The 18,243-nt window shown below is 48.5% G+C and overlaps 6 protein-coding genes across 6 annotated transcripts; 2 read left to right on the top strand and 4 right to left on the bottom strand.

The window, feature by feature from the left end:
- Positions 1–4,048: 4,048 nt before the first annotated feature.
- FOBCDRAFT_264720 (uncharacterized protein) lies at positions 4,049–5,421 on the top strand. Its single transcript, XM_031191261.3, has 3 exons — positions 4,049–4,201; positions 4,254–5,267; positions 5,317–5,421. The coding sequence occupies exons 1-3, from the start codon at positions 4,166–4,168 to the stop codon at positions 5,344–5,346; spliced, it is 1,080 nt and encodes a 359-aa protein (XP_031032492.2). The 5' UTR covers positions 4,049–4,165; the 3' UTR covers positions 5,347–5,421.
- Positions 5,422–5,599: 178 nt separating this feature from the next.
- On the bottom strand, positions 5,600–7,350 carry FOBCDRAFT_169232 (amino acid/polyamine transporter I). The gene has a single exon (XM_031191260.3). It carries the CDS (start codon positions 7,215–7,217, stop codon positions 5,697–5,699), a length of 1,521 nt encoding a protein of 506 aa, XP_031032491.2. The 5' UTR covers positions 7,218–7,350; the 3' UTR covers positions 5,600–5,696.
- An 806-nt stretch (positions 7,351–8,156) lies between these two features.
- FOBCDRAFT_207284 (uncharacterized protein) lies at positions 8,157–9,500 on the bottom strand (the record flags this gene model as incomplete). Its single annotated transcript, XM_059609192.1, has 3 exons — positions 8,157–8,503; positions 8,578–9,144; positions 9,197–9,500. The coding sequence occupies 3 exons, from the start codon at positions 9,498–9,500 to the stop codon at positions 8,157–8,159; spliced, it is 1,218 nt and encodes a 405-aa protein (XP_059465990.1).
- A 792-nt stretch (positions 9,501–10,292) lies between these two features.
- Positions 10,293–11,307, bottom strand: FOBCDRAFT_207283 (uncharacterized protein; the record flags this gene model as incomplete). The annotated part of the gene is made up of 3 exons (XM_054707123.1): positions 10,293–10,893; positions 10,947–11,094; positions 11,148–11,307. The coding sequence occupies 3 exons, from the start codon at positions 11,305–11,307 to the stop codon at positions 10,293–10,295; spliced, it is 909 nt and encodes a 302-aa protein (XP_054563098.1).
- A 982-nt stretch (positions 11,308–12,289) lies between these two features.
- Positions 12,290–15,756, bottom strand: FOBCDRAFT_190765 (mitochondrial carrier domain-containing protein; the record flags this gene model as incomplete). Its single annotated transcript, XM_031191255.3, has 6 exons — positions 15,365–15,756; positions 14,399–15,311; positions 14,343–14,358; positions 13,902–13,968; positions 13,739–13,748; positions 12,290–13,215 (listed from the first exon to the last, which is right to left on the bottom strand). The coding sequence occupies exons 1-6, from the start codon at positions 15,404–15,406 to the stop codon at positions 12,290–12,292; spliced, it is 1,974 nt and encodes a 657-aa protein (XP_031032486.3). The 5' UTR covers positions 15,407–15,756.
- A 140-nt stretch (positions 15,757–15,896) lies between these two features.
- On the top strand, positions 15,897–18,235 carry FOBCDRAFT_285282 (fungal-specific transcription factor domain-containing protein). Its single transcript, XM_031191254.3, has one exon. It carries the CDS (start codon positions 16,002–16,004, stop codon positions 18,162–18,164), a length of 2,163 nt encoding a protein of 720 aa, XP_031032485.2. The 5' UTR covers positions 15,897–16,001; the 3' UTR covers positions 18,165–18,235.
- The last annotated feature ends 8 nt before the right edge of the window (positions 18,236–18,243 follow it).

Genomic DNA, 18,243 nt, shown 5'->3' with positions numbered 1-18,243 from the left:
ATGTTTGTAGCTGAAGAACTGAGATCTGATTGTGTGAATTGTCTCAAACTGCATTTGCATCCAGACCTTATATAACTCCAACTTCATTCACCTCTGCAACGGCAAACGCCGTGATGGCTTCAAATCAAGCTCTAGCCGATAAGCCACATCTGCACAACTGGAATTTTAGCACCATAGCAATGCCTCGCAAACGCGTCAAAACTAGCAACGATTAAGCCACGCTGAGTCCGCGTTCGTGCGTCCAACGCCATGGCTAAAACTTAGCACCCAATCAAGAGCTGAGTTCTAGAACACCAACGCAGCCAGTCATATGTGGCGCTTTCTTTAGAGACAGACGTCACTGGTCATTTGTTACGTGGTATGCAACCACATCGAATCACAGTCTCTTTTTGGTGAGACCATTCGAGCTTAAAATTGTAACGTCTCGAATTGATATGGAGGCTTGGCTTAGGGCCCTATTGTTGGGAGATTAGGACTGGGAAGCCTCAATAGCCACGTTGCTTTCCTCGAATGGGATTCTCGAAATGATTTTAACTCTAAGCGAGGTCTGAAGTGGCTGAAGCAGCTGAAAGATTGTCATGGTGGGCGTTGGAGATGATCGAATCGAAGAACTTAGAACCTCAAGTGTTGTTAGATGACGCAACTCTTTACGAGCTCCAAATAACCTTGAACATTTGTGACCAGATACAGGTAGAGAAACAATCTCCAGATTATATTACGGCGTTTCATCACTCCTCTTGTGGCATCTTCGTGAGGGGCAACCGATAAAGCACCTGTGCGATGATGCTGGGAGCTAGGTTCTAGACGCAAGTGAGAGGCGTTAAGCTTTTTAAATACAGGTCTTATGCAAGATAAGCGTTGCTAATAACTATAAAAGTTCATAGGTTGATTGGGCTGAGCCATTGGGCCAGAAATATTAGTGGTGCAGAGATAAATGGAAATGGGAATTTGCTGCTATAGCCTCCGTAGACGGTTTTGGTCTTGTCCGGCTTGCGCTTTTTCTGTGTCTTGTGTCGTCAACCAAGCTATTGTGTTGCAATCAAGGAAACTCAAATCAGGCACAGAAATCTATTAAAACCTGGGAGAATGGGAAACTAACAACCAGCAGAGACCGCTTACTGGCACAGCAGTAAAGATACCGCTTGGAGTAAGTCACCTGTCGGATCACTGATCGCAGTTGAAAATACAATGTTGTGTGGTATTTGCTGAGTAGTGGCCAACTGAAATATCCACTGCAACCCTTCCACGGGGAGACGGCCATTCCGCGACGAATATAGCCTGACTGGTGCGCTTGTCTAAGAGCTACAGAGACTGCGCACGCAATGGCTTAAGCTGAAGAGCTATCTGATTAGAAAGCAAGAAGCACTTTAGGACTCACATGAGTTTCAGCAGATATCTTATCAATACCTGGTCGTTTTGAACTTGGCGATACTTGGGGCCACGAGTGAATATCCTGAGCTATATCTGGCCCTTTTCATCAATTTGACGTGACTTATCGTACCACATTATATGCCGCACAGAAGTTACCTGCAGTGTTACTATTTGGATGCTCAGCGTTACATGTACAATGACGTCCTTTGCCACAACACTACAAGTCGGTCGACCTTGAGAGAAAGACCCTGCAAGTTTCTCAAAACATGGATGTTGCGCTCCTTAACTTATGTATGCAGACAAAGATAAAACCTCCAGATCTGGCAAATCAGCAGACGCATGCCCGGTCTCACTGCCCGATACCGATTTCGCTTTCTTTTCGCAACATCCTTATTTCCCTAGGAACAAACTGGGTATAGACCAGAATGCAAAGCTCAATAGGCATCAAGCCTTATATTCCTCTGATTCGATCCGCATCCTACACCTGAGACCAGGGTCGGGAAGCGAAACGATTCGCTTCTCTTTGGAGGAAGTATTGCTGGTCGAGACAGATGGTAGGTACGAAGCAGCTTCGTATGTTTGGGGCTGCCCGGATATCATAACTAAGGTCATTCGCGACGAGAAGCCGCTTCGAGTAACGACTAATCTCGTACTCGGGCTACCAGCGTTTCCCCAGAGAGATGCTTCGCAATCTCTCTGGGTTGATGCGATTTGCATAAACTAGAAGGACGACTATGAGAAGGGCCAGCAAGTTCCAAGACTGGATAGGGTCTTTGACGAAGCTAAATGTGTGCTATGCTGGCTCGGTAAAGATGATTATATCGTGGCTGAAGATTGTTTCCGCATGATTTGTGATACGGTAAGGGCTATGGAGCAGGAGTTCCATCCCGGATGGACTGTGAGTAATCCTTTTAATGATTCGAAGCTCAAGGGCCTGCCAAAGACCGCTGAAAATTGGAGGTTTGTCGCTCAGCTCTTTGACCTCACTTCGTTCCATCGTGTTTGGCAGGTTGTATTTTTGTGGCCGTGGTCGCTTGAAGGATGAGACTAATGAACTCTGGATCTGCAGGATAATCCAAGAAGCAGCAGTTAGTGCCTACGAATAAGACCTCTACTGGTGTATATATCATATTAAATTCTACGAGGCCTAAACTGTAGTAGGCTGGCTGGGCTTCTCAGATCACGCACCGGCTCTTAGGAATGGAGTGAGGGTTAGTAAGCTCATCAGACATGTGTTCATAGACACCATGCACACATTCAATAGCCAAGACACTTGGAGAGACAAAATCCATTTCAAATCGATTTTGGATGACATACGCCTCCCACAAAAACAGCTAAGGAGCTTCTGGAAAACCCGAGAGAAGCGCCTTAGGTTCTTGCGATGGTCATACACGACTCGCCAAAGGAGCTTGAGGATGAAACAATCCCAACTTGGGTTCCTCGATGGGACTCCTTTTGTAATGCCAGTGCTCGATCGGTACCTCTTATTACGACTTACGAATATCGCTACTAACCCTTCAGAGCGAGAATGGGGAGCCCTCCGTTCAGCTTTATCTTCCCGTCACCTAATGCTCTGTCTATAATAGGCTGGAAGTTTGATGCCGTTGTCTCAGTATCATCGAAGTTTGAATTTGTCGATATCCATAGTGACTTGCAGGATTGGACACCCTACCTACACGAGAAAAATATTCTTCCCATCGAAGCAGTGTGGCTCCAGCTTCTTCGAGAGACTTCTGGATCTCCCGAGGAGTTGACTGGACCTTTCAGCTCGACTCTGGCACGTGGAAGTCCTGCTCCCCAAGATCATACTGATGACTTGTTATTCTATTGTGAAATACTTCGCAACAAGGCGGGAACAGTGATCGACTCCCCGTTTCCTTGCCGTAGTTCCAGAAAAAGCGATCTTACCAATGCTGTACGGGTATTTCAATGATCAAGAGATCGTCGTCTAGTGATGATAACTCAAGGGAGAATGACAGGTCACATTGATTGCTCAGGCCGATGACTGTTGCTGTATCGTCCAAGGTATGAACGTTCCTGTTGTGTTCCGGGAGCTGACGAACGGGGTATTTCAGTGCGCCGAAGAGACATACTGCTCCGGAGTGATGGAAAGAGAACTCTTTACTCCAGAATCGCCTTATGCTCCGTAGTGGGAAGAGCTTCGTGTGCAGTGATAGAATGAGCCCGCAGAGTGTCCCATCTCGCGATCCCTTCAGATGCGAACCCAATCCTTATCCATGTGAGTAATACCGAGAGAAATTATGTCCCAAGTGAATGCTCCTCAATTAAGACTGATATTTGGTCAAGGTTAAAGTTACGCAGGCCTGCCATGCCCCATGTGGGACGGTGAAGTGGTAATGTGGGGTAATTGATCAAAGCCCAAGTACTTCTCATGCGCAATATCCAACCAGACTCTTTGATCTCGGGTATACTCCAATCAAGACCGGCCGTATTCTGTGCTGTACTTCCGCCCGATAACGTTGCGTAGGAAGCGGTTTACCCCACAACTGCCATGACGATATCCCGGGACGTCATCTCCGCACACTTTGCCGTGTTGGGAATGTTGAAACGACCCGGACCGGACGTGGCCGCCGGCCAAAGCGAGGGTTGCCGTATGTAGAAGAACGTGATTAACGATTCTCGTGATTCTACGATATCGGAGGCGCGGGGTGATTTACCCAGTCTGATGACTCTGCCTGAGACACTCACTTTATGCTCTGACTTAAGATCTGGGGCCTCCGCATCTAACAAAGCTAATTGAACCTTACTCATTTGCCCTTTGAACATCACTAAAATGACGTCGGATACTTACAAAGTTGCTGTTCTTACCGTATGTTACCCCAGATATCATTATGCCTGACCTTGAATACTAATCCCAACAGTCATCACAGGAGCACAATGCCAAGCCCACGTTTGAGATCAAGCAGCTCCCAAGACCCGTTCCTGGTCCCAATGAAGTCCTCATCCGCCTTTCACTCACCAGTCTATGCGGCTCTGATCTAGGTATGGCCTTGGGCCATATGGGGCCCGTGGGGAAGATCCTTGGCCATGAAGGCGTAGGCAAGGTCGCAGAGCTTGGTTCCAATATTGCCAACTTGGACCCCAGTGTCCAGGTTGGCCAAAGGGTTGGAATAGCGTGGATCCGTGATATTTGCGGAACCTGCAGCATGTGCGTTGACATCGCCAACGAGGGCGAGACGCGATGTGTCGAAGCCTTGCACTCTGCCAAAGCATATGATGGTACCTTTGCCGAGTATACGCTTGTGCCATTGCGATACCTGGCTCGTATTCCACCAACCTTCGATGACATCCCCGATGAAGAGATTGCACCGATTCTTTGTGGAGGAGTTACAGCTTACAAGGCTATCAAGAACTGCAACCTCACACCAGGCCAATGGGTTGTCATTTCCGGCGCAGGCGGCGGTGTAGGAGCTCTCGGTGTTGCGTATGCTCACGCTATGGGCTATCGAGTCATTGCTGTTGACGCTGGTCCTGGAAAAAAAGAATACTGCAAAGCTCAAGGCGCTGAACATTATGTAGATGCTTTGTCTGGCGTAGATGCGGGAAAACAAGTCAAGGATCTAACTGATGGTCAAGGAGCTAAGGCCGTCGTCGTCACCGCAACTGCTGCTGCTGCGTATCAGAAGGCGTTCGACATGCTGGGACCGTTCGGCACATTGATGTGTGTATCAATTCTTCCAGAAGAGGCCAAAATTTCCTTCCACCCACTCTGGTTCATTGACAATGGCTGGACCGTGAAAGGGTCGGCAGTAGGGACGAGGGCTGATATCCTTGAGGCTTTGCAATTTGTCAAGCGAAGACTCGTGATCCCCAAGATCAAGTGGGCCAATCTCGAGGATATTGAGGGTCTGATGGAGCAAATGTCCAAAGGACAGGTAAGTTCAGAGTCATGAAATTAATTAGAGCAAGCTAACATAAATGTAGTTGGAAGGAAAGTATGTCATGAAGTTGTAGAGTTGGAAGGCGGAGCGCGGAGTTGGGGAGAGCTGGGAATTTGTGTTTGTGATTTGCAGAAAGTATTGAAAGTCGCTTTATGTAAGTAACTCAATACATGAGTAACCAAAGGATTCGATTTATGTAAGATTGATAGATATTTCAACAAGATAGAAGTATTGTTCAGTGACTGCAAATTATCATGATCTTGAATCCTTGACCGCGGGTTACTTCATCTGTCACAATCGTGAAAAGGGGTTAGGATCAAAAGTCATAAACTGAAACTTTCTCATAGACTAAGTACAGCTAGCTAGAGATAACGCGCCTCGCACAGATCAAGTCCACTTTCTTCCAAATTGATGATGTTTCTTCTACTGATCCTCGCCCTCTAGACTGATCTGAGGTCCAGTGAACGTCTTTCGGAGACCACCGAACCAGAGTACAGTGGTAAATACCAGACCCACTGCCATAACTACGATAAGGTAGTTCATGGAGGATGCCGTAACAGGCATGAAGGCGGGAAAGCAAAAGCTGACAGAGAACAATGCAACAAATAGTGTAGCCGCAGTGTTTACGGCATATCCCGCTTTCCCAAGTGAGAAAGACCTCTCAGGAAGGCAGCTACGCCCGCGAACAAGCAGCGCGGCCTGAGGGAGAGTGACAGTAATGTTGAGCGCAAAGAGTGTAAGACCAATGAAGCTGTTGTAAGCGGTGCTTGAAGCAACGTACAGAACTCCAATAATGATCTGCAGGGCAAGCATGACAGCAGTAGCTCGAACAGGACTGGCCCAGTTGAGATGCGACAGGAATGCTGAGAAAGGGACACCTCCGTCTCTGGAGAAGGACCATATGGTTCGACCAGAGAAGATGAATAAGTTCAGGACGATGTCGTAGAACATGACGATGTAGTAGACAGACCAGATGGTGGTAGCAACTCTGTTGTTGAGAGCTTGGTTGTAGACCTCGAGAATAGGTACTGTCGACTCAATGATGGCATCGACATCCTTGATGGAGAACATAAGGGCGATAGTCCAGGCGACGACAGTGGAGATGCCGAGGCCGATGGTCAAGAAGATAGCCCGAGGGACATTCTTACTTGGGTTCGGCACTTCTTCTGCCAAGTGGGTAGGACCATCAACACCACTGTAGGCCCATAAGCAGGCAGTGATAGAGGTGATCATGGCCCAGCCATCTCCCCATCCACTGACATTCTTGTACTCCTTGAAGACAGTAGAAGCCGACTGCTTGTGATCACTAACAGCGAGAAGAGTGACCATGGAAGCGATGAAGCCAACCAATGACAACCAGAAGATGGTAGTAGTCAATCGGCCGATGGCAGCAGGGAACCGCGAAGTGGCGGCAAAGGCGATAATGCACAGCAAGATATGCATCAAGTACGTATGCCAAGCCTCGATGCTGTATGATGGGTGCCACAGTTGGACAAGGTCAAGAACAGAGCTGGCAGCGAAGAAATTGCAAGACGCTGTCGCAGCCATCAGGTAGATAATGGAGACCCAACCAGTATAAAAGGCAGCAACGCGTCGGGTAGACGCGGGAAAGGCCATGAAGACAATATGATACTGTCCACCAGCCGAAGGGAACGCTGAGGCCAATTCAGCAAAGCCAATGTTGATGGTAGCCATGATGATTCCACCAGCGATCAAACCATAAATGATCGAGGGTCCTCCACCACAAGCAAGCGGTATCGCAATGCCTGAAGCAAAAGCCATCCAGGAATTGGTAGTGGTGAAGGCAAAAGCTAGGACAGACAGGGGACTGTATCGCTTCTCAAGCTGTTCACCGCCGTGGAGGTGATGGGTGGCGAATGTCTTGCCAGCAGCCTGGGAGGGCGTCAAGGACGCATTATCAGGAATATCGTGTTTCTCGGCCATTTTTTCGCTGTTCAGGCTCGAAGATCAAGACGGGACGCGAGGATGAAGGTCCTATGCTCCTGTTTGAGGAGAATGTTTGTGTATTGCTGGGGGCTTTTTGTTGTCATTCGCTACGATCAATAATGCCGTCGAGGTCGCACGGCCATGAAAATATGAGAAGTAGGAAGTAGGAAGAAAGAGATTGTAGGATCAAAAGGCGTTGTCAGAGTCAAACAGTGCGACATCGCATGGGTGCAGTCGCATTCTTAAGAACGGACACGCTCCAATGGTCTAGTCTTGATCTGCACCACCAAGATAGGGCGCGGCACGACCTCCGTTGTCGCGTGGCACCTCCAATCTTTAGTCAAACTATATGACAATCAATAACCGCAATTTCTCAGTCATATCTCTCCCTTCCCACTCGTGTTATCTCCAACTTCCGGGGTATCTGGGGAACCTGGGGCGCGCGCAAAGATTAGGCGAACCTTGTCAGAGCCAAGGACGTGATTCACTCTCATTTTAGAGCCGCCCTTGTTATCAGGTCTGAGACTCTTACTCGATGACTCGGTAGATGTCGCCTGGTCTTTCCAAGTACGGTTTAGTTTAACGGAGGCGAATGGAGAGGTTACGGCCGGTTAGTAGCCGGCTGGTGGGGTTTATGTGCCGAAGTCCCGTGGAAATTATGATAATGATTTTTTACGGATATCGTTATTTTGGGAGAACACGCTCGGACTTGGCCGCCGGCGAAGAACTTAACACGGAGGGAAGATGTTGATACTAATGTCCTTGCAGCCCTTGCTACAGGTGTCCCGATACCCCGACATTCCATCCATCTTAGGCAATTATAAGAGCCTGTTTGTTGGTCATCGACATGACAGTAAAAGACAGTTCATGTTCATGCACAGTCATCTATACCTAATGCCACCATGTTCTCCTCAAGCAACAAACATCTTGTACATCTCACCCAGAATCTCCAGCGTTCTGGATATGGCCACACGGGCCATTACTCAGCGTAGGTCCATCTTTAGGGAGTAGTTTTCCAAATGTTGTAAAGTTTGTGCCAAACGCCTGCTCTGGAAGGCAGCCAGTACCAATGACATGGTAGCACGCGTCACGATACGCAGCGGAAAAGATGCAATTCCGCTTCTGATGGCACTGAACACAACAGTCATAAGCAGTGAGTAGTGGAAGAATATTGTAGTGGTTCATTCCAAGATTCACTGCATTAATTCCATGTCCGCCGTTTGCCGACTTGACGAGATTGTCAGCGTTGCAAGCAGCCCAGGAGCTTTCGGCTGGGGCAAGATCTGTTCGAGTCACTAGATGGTGATGATGGTTAGTAAGTGGTTTGTGACCACAAAAGCACGAATCCGAGACGTACCGGTTTCAGTTTCCGTGGTGGTTTTCGTTGTAGTTGCTTTAGTGAGTGTCGAAGTTGTCGTTGTAGTGTCGTCCGCAGTCACTGTGGTATCAGCTTCGGTGACTGTACTTGTAACAAATCCTCTAGTGGTTTCATGTTCTGTAGCGGTCTTTTGATCAAGCGTAATCGTTTTTGTCCACGGTATACAACTTTTAACATCCGTGGTTTTGGTTATCTGGAGGGTATTATAACACGCGACCATGCCACGGAATTGAGCTGGTTCAACGGGATGCTTTTTATCGTCGGCGTCGATCTTGATGGTACAGGGGCCCTTTAGCTTCTTGGGCTTGACTTTGCGAGGAAAGACTCGTGGCGGGAAAACATGCGCAATGTCCTCCCAAGCATTCCTTCTGGGCAAGGTTCGTTTGGATAGACTTCGCTTTCGAGAAACATAACTGGATGCCGAGGCAAGGGGTGTAAACCCGGAGACCGTTGGGACTGTAACAGTTGACGTAAGGGTTGAAGTGCTGGTATAAACCGTCGTGTCAGTTTTCATGAAGGTGGGAGTCATCACATCGGTATCGGTGCCTGTGGGCCGTTAGGCGAGGAGATATAAGGATAGTGACCACATCTTACTCACGGGTTTTTGTGATTGTGAGTGTTTTAATCTTTTGGGGAGCGGTAACCAAGGCGGTATAGATGGACCTGGTAACAATAGTGGTAGTGACAGGACCTAGGGTGATCTTGTAGGTTTCATGTTTGTTCTTTTTTAGGCAACGTGGTTTGGTCGCGGTCACTTCGACCTTCGTGTGAATAGTGACAGTATGTGCATCAGTAGCCGGGGTTCTGCTCATTCTCGTTTCGCAGTATTCTCTAGTATGCGTTTCGTCCTTTTGAGCAAGGGCAGCGCCCTGCAGAGCAGAGAGGACCAGGATGAGACGCATTGTGATCACTACAATCCCCAAATCGCGAAAAGTCCGAGCGTCAGGTGCGATAACTCTAACTTTGAGCGGGATTGTCTTGGCTGGGGAATTGGATGCATCATCTTATATTTCTTGAAAGCAGTCAAAACGTGAAAGTCATAATCTACGTTTTCTTATCAGCATTTATATGGCGTTAATTGGCCAAACCCTGTAATATAATTTGTAAACTATGGACCACATGTCTTATTTATAGTTGAGACCTGCCGCTGGGGCTTATAACAGCCACACGGGTCTTGAATACAACCATGTCATCGACTTATGCGTACATCATGTGTTTCTGCAAAACATACTCGGGTAGATCACGCTCAAGGTTAAGCCAGCCCCCTCCATGCATATCCCAAATCTATCCTGGAATACTGACCTTAGCGGTAATTATTTTGAGGCTTCAGAGTCAAAAGTCAAAGTCAATGGCATGATCATATGGAGCTGGTGGTGGTGAAAATGTCTTGTCATCTGTTTTAAACCCACTCAGATGACGGGATCTTGTAATGTCTTTGCCAACATTGACAGCAGAACCTGTAATTCAATGGAAAGGAATACTCATAGTTTGGAGCGAAACTAAACCATCATTAGGACCAGCTACGTAATATTATCGCTTCTGTTTCTTATACAGCTCCCCGTATATTCACTCTCGGATACCATGTGTCACGACCATGTTGCTACTTCGCCAGTCTCGCCTGAAATCTCTCTAAACATGATCGAAAGATATCAAAATAAGTAGTTGTGCATTTCTGCCACCGTTTAATTCCTCTTTCAACAATATTCAGTTGGATTTGGGCTATCATGGTGGGAAGATTGAATTTCATTGAAAGCCGAACCTCGCAAGTTAGCAGAAGGTGAGTACGCCTTTGTCTCAGGCGACATGACCGACGCCAGAGGCTGGTAGTTCGCTTCGCCTTGGGCCTGTTGCTGATAGTAAGGGATGACTGGGGGCTGATCTGTTGTTGCAACCACGTGAGTTCCATTACCTCCTTGACGCTTTTTGTGGCGTATGAACCAGAGACCGAAGCCAATCAAGGCGAGGAGGGCAAGCCCTCCAAGAACACCACCGGCAATGGCTCCTACGGTGGCAGAAGAGTTTGAAGAGGTGTCTGGTCCGGATGACGAACTCGATTCGGCAGATGAGGCAGCCTCTTGGGTCTTGCTCTCTCCTGTCGTTCCTGTCTTTGCGGTCAACTGGCCGTCTGAACTCGTAGACTCGGAATTAGACTCTAATGATGTTTCCATGCTGGCAGTTACGCCCTTCAGCTCTTTGTACATGGCCACTTCCATATGCTTTTTCGTACAAAACGGATAGAGTGTGAGCTCATCGCCGTCACTGTCAGTTGAAATCGCAGTAACAGATCCCGAAGGACTAGTTGAACGTTAGTTGATTATTACACCATCAAGCTATTGGTATTTACCCACCAGCCTAGCTCATTTGATGATGTTGAAGTGCAAGACGATGAAGTAAAGCACCTCGTCTTGACGTATCCATCACATCCAATGTGATTACTACTGGTTGCGCAGGTCGCAGTTGAAACGCCAGAGTAATAGCAGTAGTTCACGACCCAGACTTGAGCCTCATGATTAGCCGGGCTTGTTTTTTGAATTAATTTGTGTACTAACACTGCCCGGGGATAGAATAGTAACCACAAACATCATAAGTGCCTAGGTTCTGACGCTTGAGGATGTCTCTGTTGTAAGGTTTTGGTAGCTCTGTGATTGCGGGGTCAGGAGGGGAGCCTGTCAAGCCACTGCCGTTCAACGCGTGATAGACCTCTGCCATCTTATCGCTGATGCACGTAGATGTTTCTTATCGCTGCCTTTAAATTAAGATGTATATAGTTACAGAAGTCTCAAGAGAGCAGTTAGGAGGCTGCGGGGAGAACTGGAACATAGTCAGAAAACGAGAAGATCAGGAGAAATACAGTGATAGAAGAAGCCTTACGCGGCCGTCACTTTCAGGCTCGTTCTCGTGCTTGATCCATAAATAGATGTTGGTGGCGTTACCAGAAATTACAAACATGCATGGCCTTAACGAGCAGAAGAGCGCACTCAGTGCCTTCGAGCCCAGAAAGGCCAATGAGAAGGCCACTCGGAGGTATGCAGTAGTATGCGGTTGAAGCAGAGGGGGCGTGATTGGCGATATGCCAGAGCCTTATCAGCAAGCTGAAATGTGTATCTTGTCTTGTCTTCGAGGCCTGCTGGAACCAGTTAAAACAAGGCTCTGGGTGACGAGATATCTCTTGTCTCTGTCGAGATGAAGTTCTAACCAATGGTTGAAGTTTCATGTAGTTGGGATGATGCCAAGCATATTTCTTCCAGTAAGAAGAACTAGCCTGCATGTGGCGTGCGCGGGCAACGTGTTCCTTGTCAGGATCCTCAGCCGCTTTCTCACAAGCCTTAGCATGAGACATCGCCAACGATTGGCAATTCCTATTTTCAGACTTTCCAGACCCTAGTGATCGCAACGGTGGTGAATATGGCGTTGACGATGGTAGTTGACCGGGACCAGGCCTTGATCGGGGTAGCTGCAGATCATTAGCTACATGGTAATGTCTGAGCTGACCGGACCAACCTTGGACAGCTGCGTGTTATTCTACATCCGCTAAATCGGCAAGATAGCAGAAACGGTTTCGACTACTCATAGGCTGTCACTCATGACTATTCTGAAAATGATTATCTCGCAGCCCTTCTTTTGAACCACCTAATGCAACACTATACACTTCTTAACTCCTCGAGCCCAGCTGTAAGTTGGCCCATCCTCTTCAAATCTCAGCAGTTTCTTTCCATAATCCCCTGACCGTTATGAATTCTGTATAAGCCGCCAAGAAGGAAGCTATCGTCTCCGGAAACAGTCCCCCTTCTCGTATCCAATGAACCGTCAATGGGCCATAAAGCAGAACCTGAACAAATTTCCTCCGCCATTCTGCCCTTGTCTCTTCATCTTGCTCCTCTCCGATACGCTTGCTTTCCGATCGGTCATATAGCAGTTGTGCCATCTCCGACATCACGTAGACACCCCAAGCCTTGAGAGACCAGACCATGAGCTTTGACTCGGTCTTGTCTGTCCACTTGAAAACGCCGCGTCTTGTAAGCCACGCCAGGTTTTCCAAGCCATAGTAACCAAAGAGTCCCATGATATATGTAGCTCTTATGGCTTTCTGAACAAGATATCTTCGTGGGTTGCTTTTCTTTCCCTCGCTCTCGTTCTCGGATGTGAAACTGGTCAGAAATTCTTTTGCATCCGTCCATGTCGCCAACAAGCCCCATAATCTGGTAATGATCTGCCAGTCGTCTAGAATATCCGACAATGCCCTGAATCGCTCGGCGACCAGAGTTTTGTTGGCGGACAACGACCTTATCGCTGGTGAATACTTGGAAGTTGATAAGAGTGACAAAAGTCTTGGCGGTACAATCCTCAGTAAGATTTTGCTGCATTCGAAAACCCAACTTTTAAGCCTCTCAGGAATCGGTGTTTCGAGTGCCGTCGCCAGGAAATGTGCTGCGTAGGCCAGAAAGAGGATCAGAGCATCATGGCTCTCCCGGGTATGCATCAGTCGATTTAAGTGTGAAATGAGAGCATCAAGCTTTTTGATGGGCTTCAGCATTTTGCCGTCACCAGAGGTTCGGCTTCCTGCCGACAAATTCTCTGTAGACGCATGATGTGCTTTTTCCGGTTCATCCAAGCGTTCTATCACTGGTTCCGGTAGGACTGTTCTTTACTTTGTCAGCTGGAGACTTTCTTAAATGGATGCTAGACGTTACTTCATGTCAGCCATGTTGGAGGTAAGAGAGAAGAATTGCCTTCAAAACAATTTCTGGCCTTGAGAATCGGATTGCTGATACTCCTTTCTTTGAGGTTGAAGTAACAGTGGTGAGATAAATGAGTTTGAATCAAAATTCAAGGACTCGGAGGTTGAGGGTATCAATAGGAAATGATTCTGCGGGGATCAATTGGCACTTATCTTATTATGGGCAATACTTGGTGCGCATGGTGCAGATACCGGTTGGAATTTCTCAATAGCGATTAGTGCCATGTGTAAAATTTGTGACAGAGCTGATATTGTCACTAATAGTTTACAACGCTAGCCACGTTTGCAACGAATCCCCTCTACGTGTTTTGCAAGACTGGTAGGCCTTAAACATGGGAAATAGACTAATGTTACCGTTTCAAGCCGTTCTGTTGATGTCAAAGATCTATCCTCTCAAATTACCTCCAAAAACCTGTTATTGGATTGTTAGCCCATATAAGATTCCTTGATGGGTAAGGCATACCATTGGTCTCTCACCCCCACTTTCACTTCTGCACGCGTGCTATTCCCTAAAATGGGCAAAGTTGTGCATCGCTGCAGACCGACTTCTAGCATGTTTCCTCACTGAGAATAAGAAGATCTCTTGTTCGTGATTTATCCCTAAAGCTGAATTGAAATCCTTCTTCAAGAACCTGTTTCAATTTTATCTTGAAATTCATGGATATTTGTGCAGCGTTCCAGTATCGAGCCCTCCAATTCGAATTGAAGACAGTTGACATCGACAGGAAATGGACTTTCGGCGGCAGTGGCGGTTGGGATAATTCAGGCCGTAAAGGTATTTTGATCCCAGGGATTGCTCTCTTGAGATTATAGCTTTGTAATAGTCCGTCCTTTTCGCCTGGGGAGAATCGGGCTTTATGGAACAGTGATAATTACGTCGACAGCGATTCGTAATTTCAACATCAGACATCAGGTGGGAGAAGGAGTATTGTCTTTACACGTCGCTTGTAACTATCTGGAACAAGTATGACTGATGTCCAGAAAGGAACATCCATGGATCACGTACCGTACACCGCCCATTCCTACCAAGTCAATTTGACCATTGTTATTGGATGAGCTCACTCTTTGAAGCTTCACGGGCATAGTGCAACTTGAGTCCTTCATAACAACCCAAGAACAATCCGTTCCCCACAGCAGCTGCTATACAAGTGACGGTTGCCCCTCTGAACAGCCCTGAAATTCCATCTCTTATCAAGATGCCCTTGGCAATGGAAACGGGGCCTCTCGCGGCGGGCTTTCTAGCTTTCTCACGGCTTAGCGAAGACGTGAACAGTGCTTCTGGCTGTAAAAGATGGCTGGGAGGAGCAACTTCCGGCAACCGCATCCTGGTTTTCACGACGTCAATTGGAACAAAGAGAAGCGAGGCTATTGAGCCGCCGATACCGGCGGTGATTCCGCTGATTTTGACTTGTTCCGCTATGCTCTCGGACTTCTTCGACCTCCGGAGCCAGGCGCCTTTCAGATACTCGTAAATGGAGAATGTGAGACTGGTACGTGGCAGATTCCCAGCTACCAAGACCGTATATCCTGTCCATAGTTTCAGAGGATGCCGTGCGAAGTGCTTGAGCGAGGCCAACATGGGGTTGCGTTGGACGCCACCCTCTGAGAATCTCGCAACTTGCGCGTTCTGTTTGAGGACTTCCGACGGGTTGATGATGGCGCAGGCGACCATATCAGCCAACGCGCTGCTGGCGGCATGAACAGCTGTTTGTGACAGACTCCCCGGCTTGAGACCCCCTTTCGGTTGAAGAGCAGACTTTGCCGTTTCGTAGATGGTGAAGAAAGTGACGGAGGCCGGGATGGTCGTTACGACGGTTGGCGTCAAACCACGATAAAGGCCTCGGAAGAGGGCCGGCTGGAGTTTGCCCTCGTGACTCCTGTATTTTGGTACATATTCGGGGGATTGAATACGTGTGATGAGAGTATCGAATGGGTGCACTACAAATTCAACACTCAGTGCCGCGAAAGCGGCAGCCTGTTGTAGTTAGTATTGCTGATGCCGACGGGGATTTCGCGATGCTCACTCACCAAGGATATGTCCGCAGCATCCGCGCTGGTTGAGGTGGACATCAATCAGATCTGGCACTCTGATTGACCAAGCGAAAGGCTGAAGAGAACTGATTTCAACGACGAATAATTGGTGATTTAGGGATTGACGAGCGGATTTCCAGAACCCGACCAATATTTCTCAGGGTCTGGCGTTTGGTGCAAGATCAACGACGTCAACATCGAAAGTTGGAGGAACGCGCTAGGCTGTCGCCCCGACAGCGGACATGACCAAATGATGAACAAAAAGACCAGCATTCTTTCTTGGCCCAGGGAACATGAATTGTCTTTCACAAGATGGTGTCTGACAATTCGCAGTTCATGACTGGGTCTTGAAGAACCTGGAAGATGCTGGCTTCGAATGAGCATCCCCATGCTCTCGGGCTCACAATGCCTTCCAGGTTCCAGGCGCTCAGCGCTGAGAGACAGAAATCGGATTAGCTAATCACAACGCGCCCCTCAATAAGCAGCAAGCAGAGCGCTCCAACCAGGACTTCATCTCACAGTTATCATGACTCGATCTCAGTAAAATGAGAGCGCACCGCTCTCCGATGACCAAATTTTCTCCTTGAACTCAATTTAACACCTCTGGAGATTGTGCAGACTTCTTTTTCTACCGATGAGTGAGCCAGACCCTAGAGCGAGTGAAGCTCACCAAACACTCGGATTCATTAGGCGGAAGCGAAAACAAGTCGGTAGAGCTTGTGATGGCTGTCGACTCCAGCGGATAAAATGCGACAACAGCGTTCCATGTCTCAACTGTCGCACGCGCGGTCGCGAGTGCAGTAACAATAACGCGCCTACTGTGACGACTCTTCCTCAAGCGCAAGATGAGATCGATAAACTGAGGCGGCGGGTGAAAGAGCTCGAGGCTCAACTTTTGCAGGCGCGGAATAGCGAGACGCCCACTTCACAGCAACAAGAACCGACACCACCTGGCGGATCTCCAGCTCTCACAAGACCAGCGACTCAGGAAAGCTCGAAGACGAAATTTTGGGATGGCGTGTACCTTCGCCCGGCACGATCGCCGCACAGCGCTTGGTTCGGGCCTTCGTCACTTTACTTCTTCATCCACCGACTCAGCACATTTCTCAGCGCTCAAGCCGACCACATGCTCATTCACCTCGCTAGCAATTTAGAACAGTTGGGACAGCCGACAGTAACGCAAGACTCTTCGCGCCTGCTGGCACCTCTCACGCGCGTCAACGAGGAGGGATTTTATCTCACCCCAGTTCAAGAAGGGTACTTCATCAACCTGTACTGGGAAACATACCATACATGCATCTATGCTGTGGTGGATGAGGCGAGTTTCAAGGCGCATTATCAATCACTGTACGTCGATGTACCAGCCGGATCGCCGAGAAAGCCATCCGCATTGGTAGACATCATACTCGCCATGTGCATGCAATATCACACGTCGGCCCTCCCATGCGGTCAGCAAGGCAACATCCTCGAAGACAACGATGCAACCATGGCTGGTCGATGGTACTACCGAAGAGCACAGACACTCTTGGCTTGCGAGGTCGAGAGTCCATCCATCTCAACTCTTCAGTGCCATTTGCTCTGCGCGTTGTACGTTTGTGGAGGATCCTTTCACAACATGGCAGACACAACCATTTCCCTTGCGATTCGGACAGCTTACATGTTAGGCCTGCACCTGGATCCGCCACCCACAATGCCACGACACGAGCGCGAATTCCGACGACGACTATGGTGGTCTGTTTTTGAGGCTGATTCGAAGGTCGGTATGAAGGTCGGCCGCCCGTTCCTCATTCGCGACTCGTACGTCATGCCCGATCTGCCCAGTGATACCCTTGAAGTAGCGATTGAGTCCGGCTCGGCATTTCCTCCCATCGGAGATAACGCTACATGGCTCAGTCTCAACCTGCAGCGCACGAAGTTGTACCAAACCGCCAGAGCTCTGAATCAAGCCTTTTACGGTCATGAGTTGAGGGTTGCCGAGGGACATTCTGTCTATGATGATCCAAACACAATGGAAGATCTTGCAAATGCTTGGAGCCCAAAAACAATAGCCCTCACAGAGTGGACAAAGCAGATTCCCCGAGCCCTCAAGACAAGCCGGAAACACGGCAGCCCGTACTCCCTCGATGACTCCATTCTCGGTATCGAGCAGTTTGCACCACAGTGGCTTCAGCGACAGCGCTTACACCTCGAACTCGAATATCATCACCTTTGCATCGGTCTCCATCGTCCGTTTCTGTCGTTTGCTCCACAGCAGGGAAGTTCGGCAACGGTAATGGCAGTCAAGTGCGCACAGCATGCGATCCAGCTCACAAACATCAACCACCAGGTTTTATCCAAGACTCCAATCCTCAACGGCTGGCATGAAGCTTTCCAGTGGCAATGGAGCGCAGCGATGACCTTGGTGGGATTTGCTGTTGCGTATCTCAATCACCCACTCGCGCCAGCCGTACGCTCATCCATAAAGCTCGCTGTCTCTGTCCTCGACATCTTCGCTCGTAGCTTTGATGCTGCTTCCAAAGCTGCGGTCATCGTTCGTACCCTACACACGAACATTGAGTCCGTCATGGCGCAGTTCGAGATGCAATCGGGCCCGACGACTGTGGCAACCATGGATGGTTCCGTCTTGTATAATCCACCTGCCCAAGGAGGAATGGCGAACGCAGTCGCAAATCAGTTTGATCCAATTGGTGGAGATTTCGATCTCCTGGACATGGCGATGAATGTGGACTTTTGGGCTGACCTCGATATGCTTCTACCAGGGATTTCGGGGACTATAACTGATACAGCTGCGATTTAGTATCTGGGCTATCATTGATGCAGTTCAGTCACTTCTGCGCGGACAACGACGAATAAATGAATGAATGACACAGATTAAT

The sequence above is a fragment of the Fusarium oxysporum genome, chromosome X, assembly GCF_013085055.1.
Source record: "Fusarium oxysporum Fo47 chromosome X, complete sequence".
Lineage (NCBI taxonomy): Eukaryota > Fungi > Ascomycota > Sordariomycetes > Hypocreales > Nectriaceae > Fusarium > Fusarium oxysporum.
Note: the sequence above shows the minus strand (reverse complement) of the source record. Positions and strands in the feature narration are given on the sequence as shown.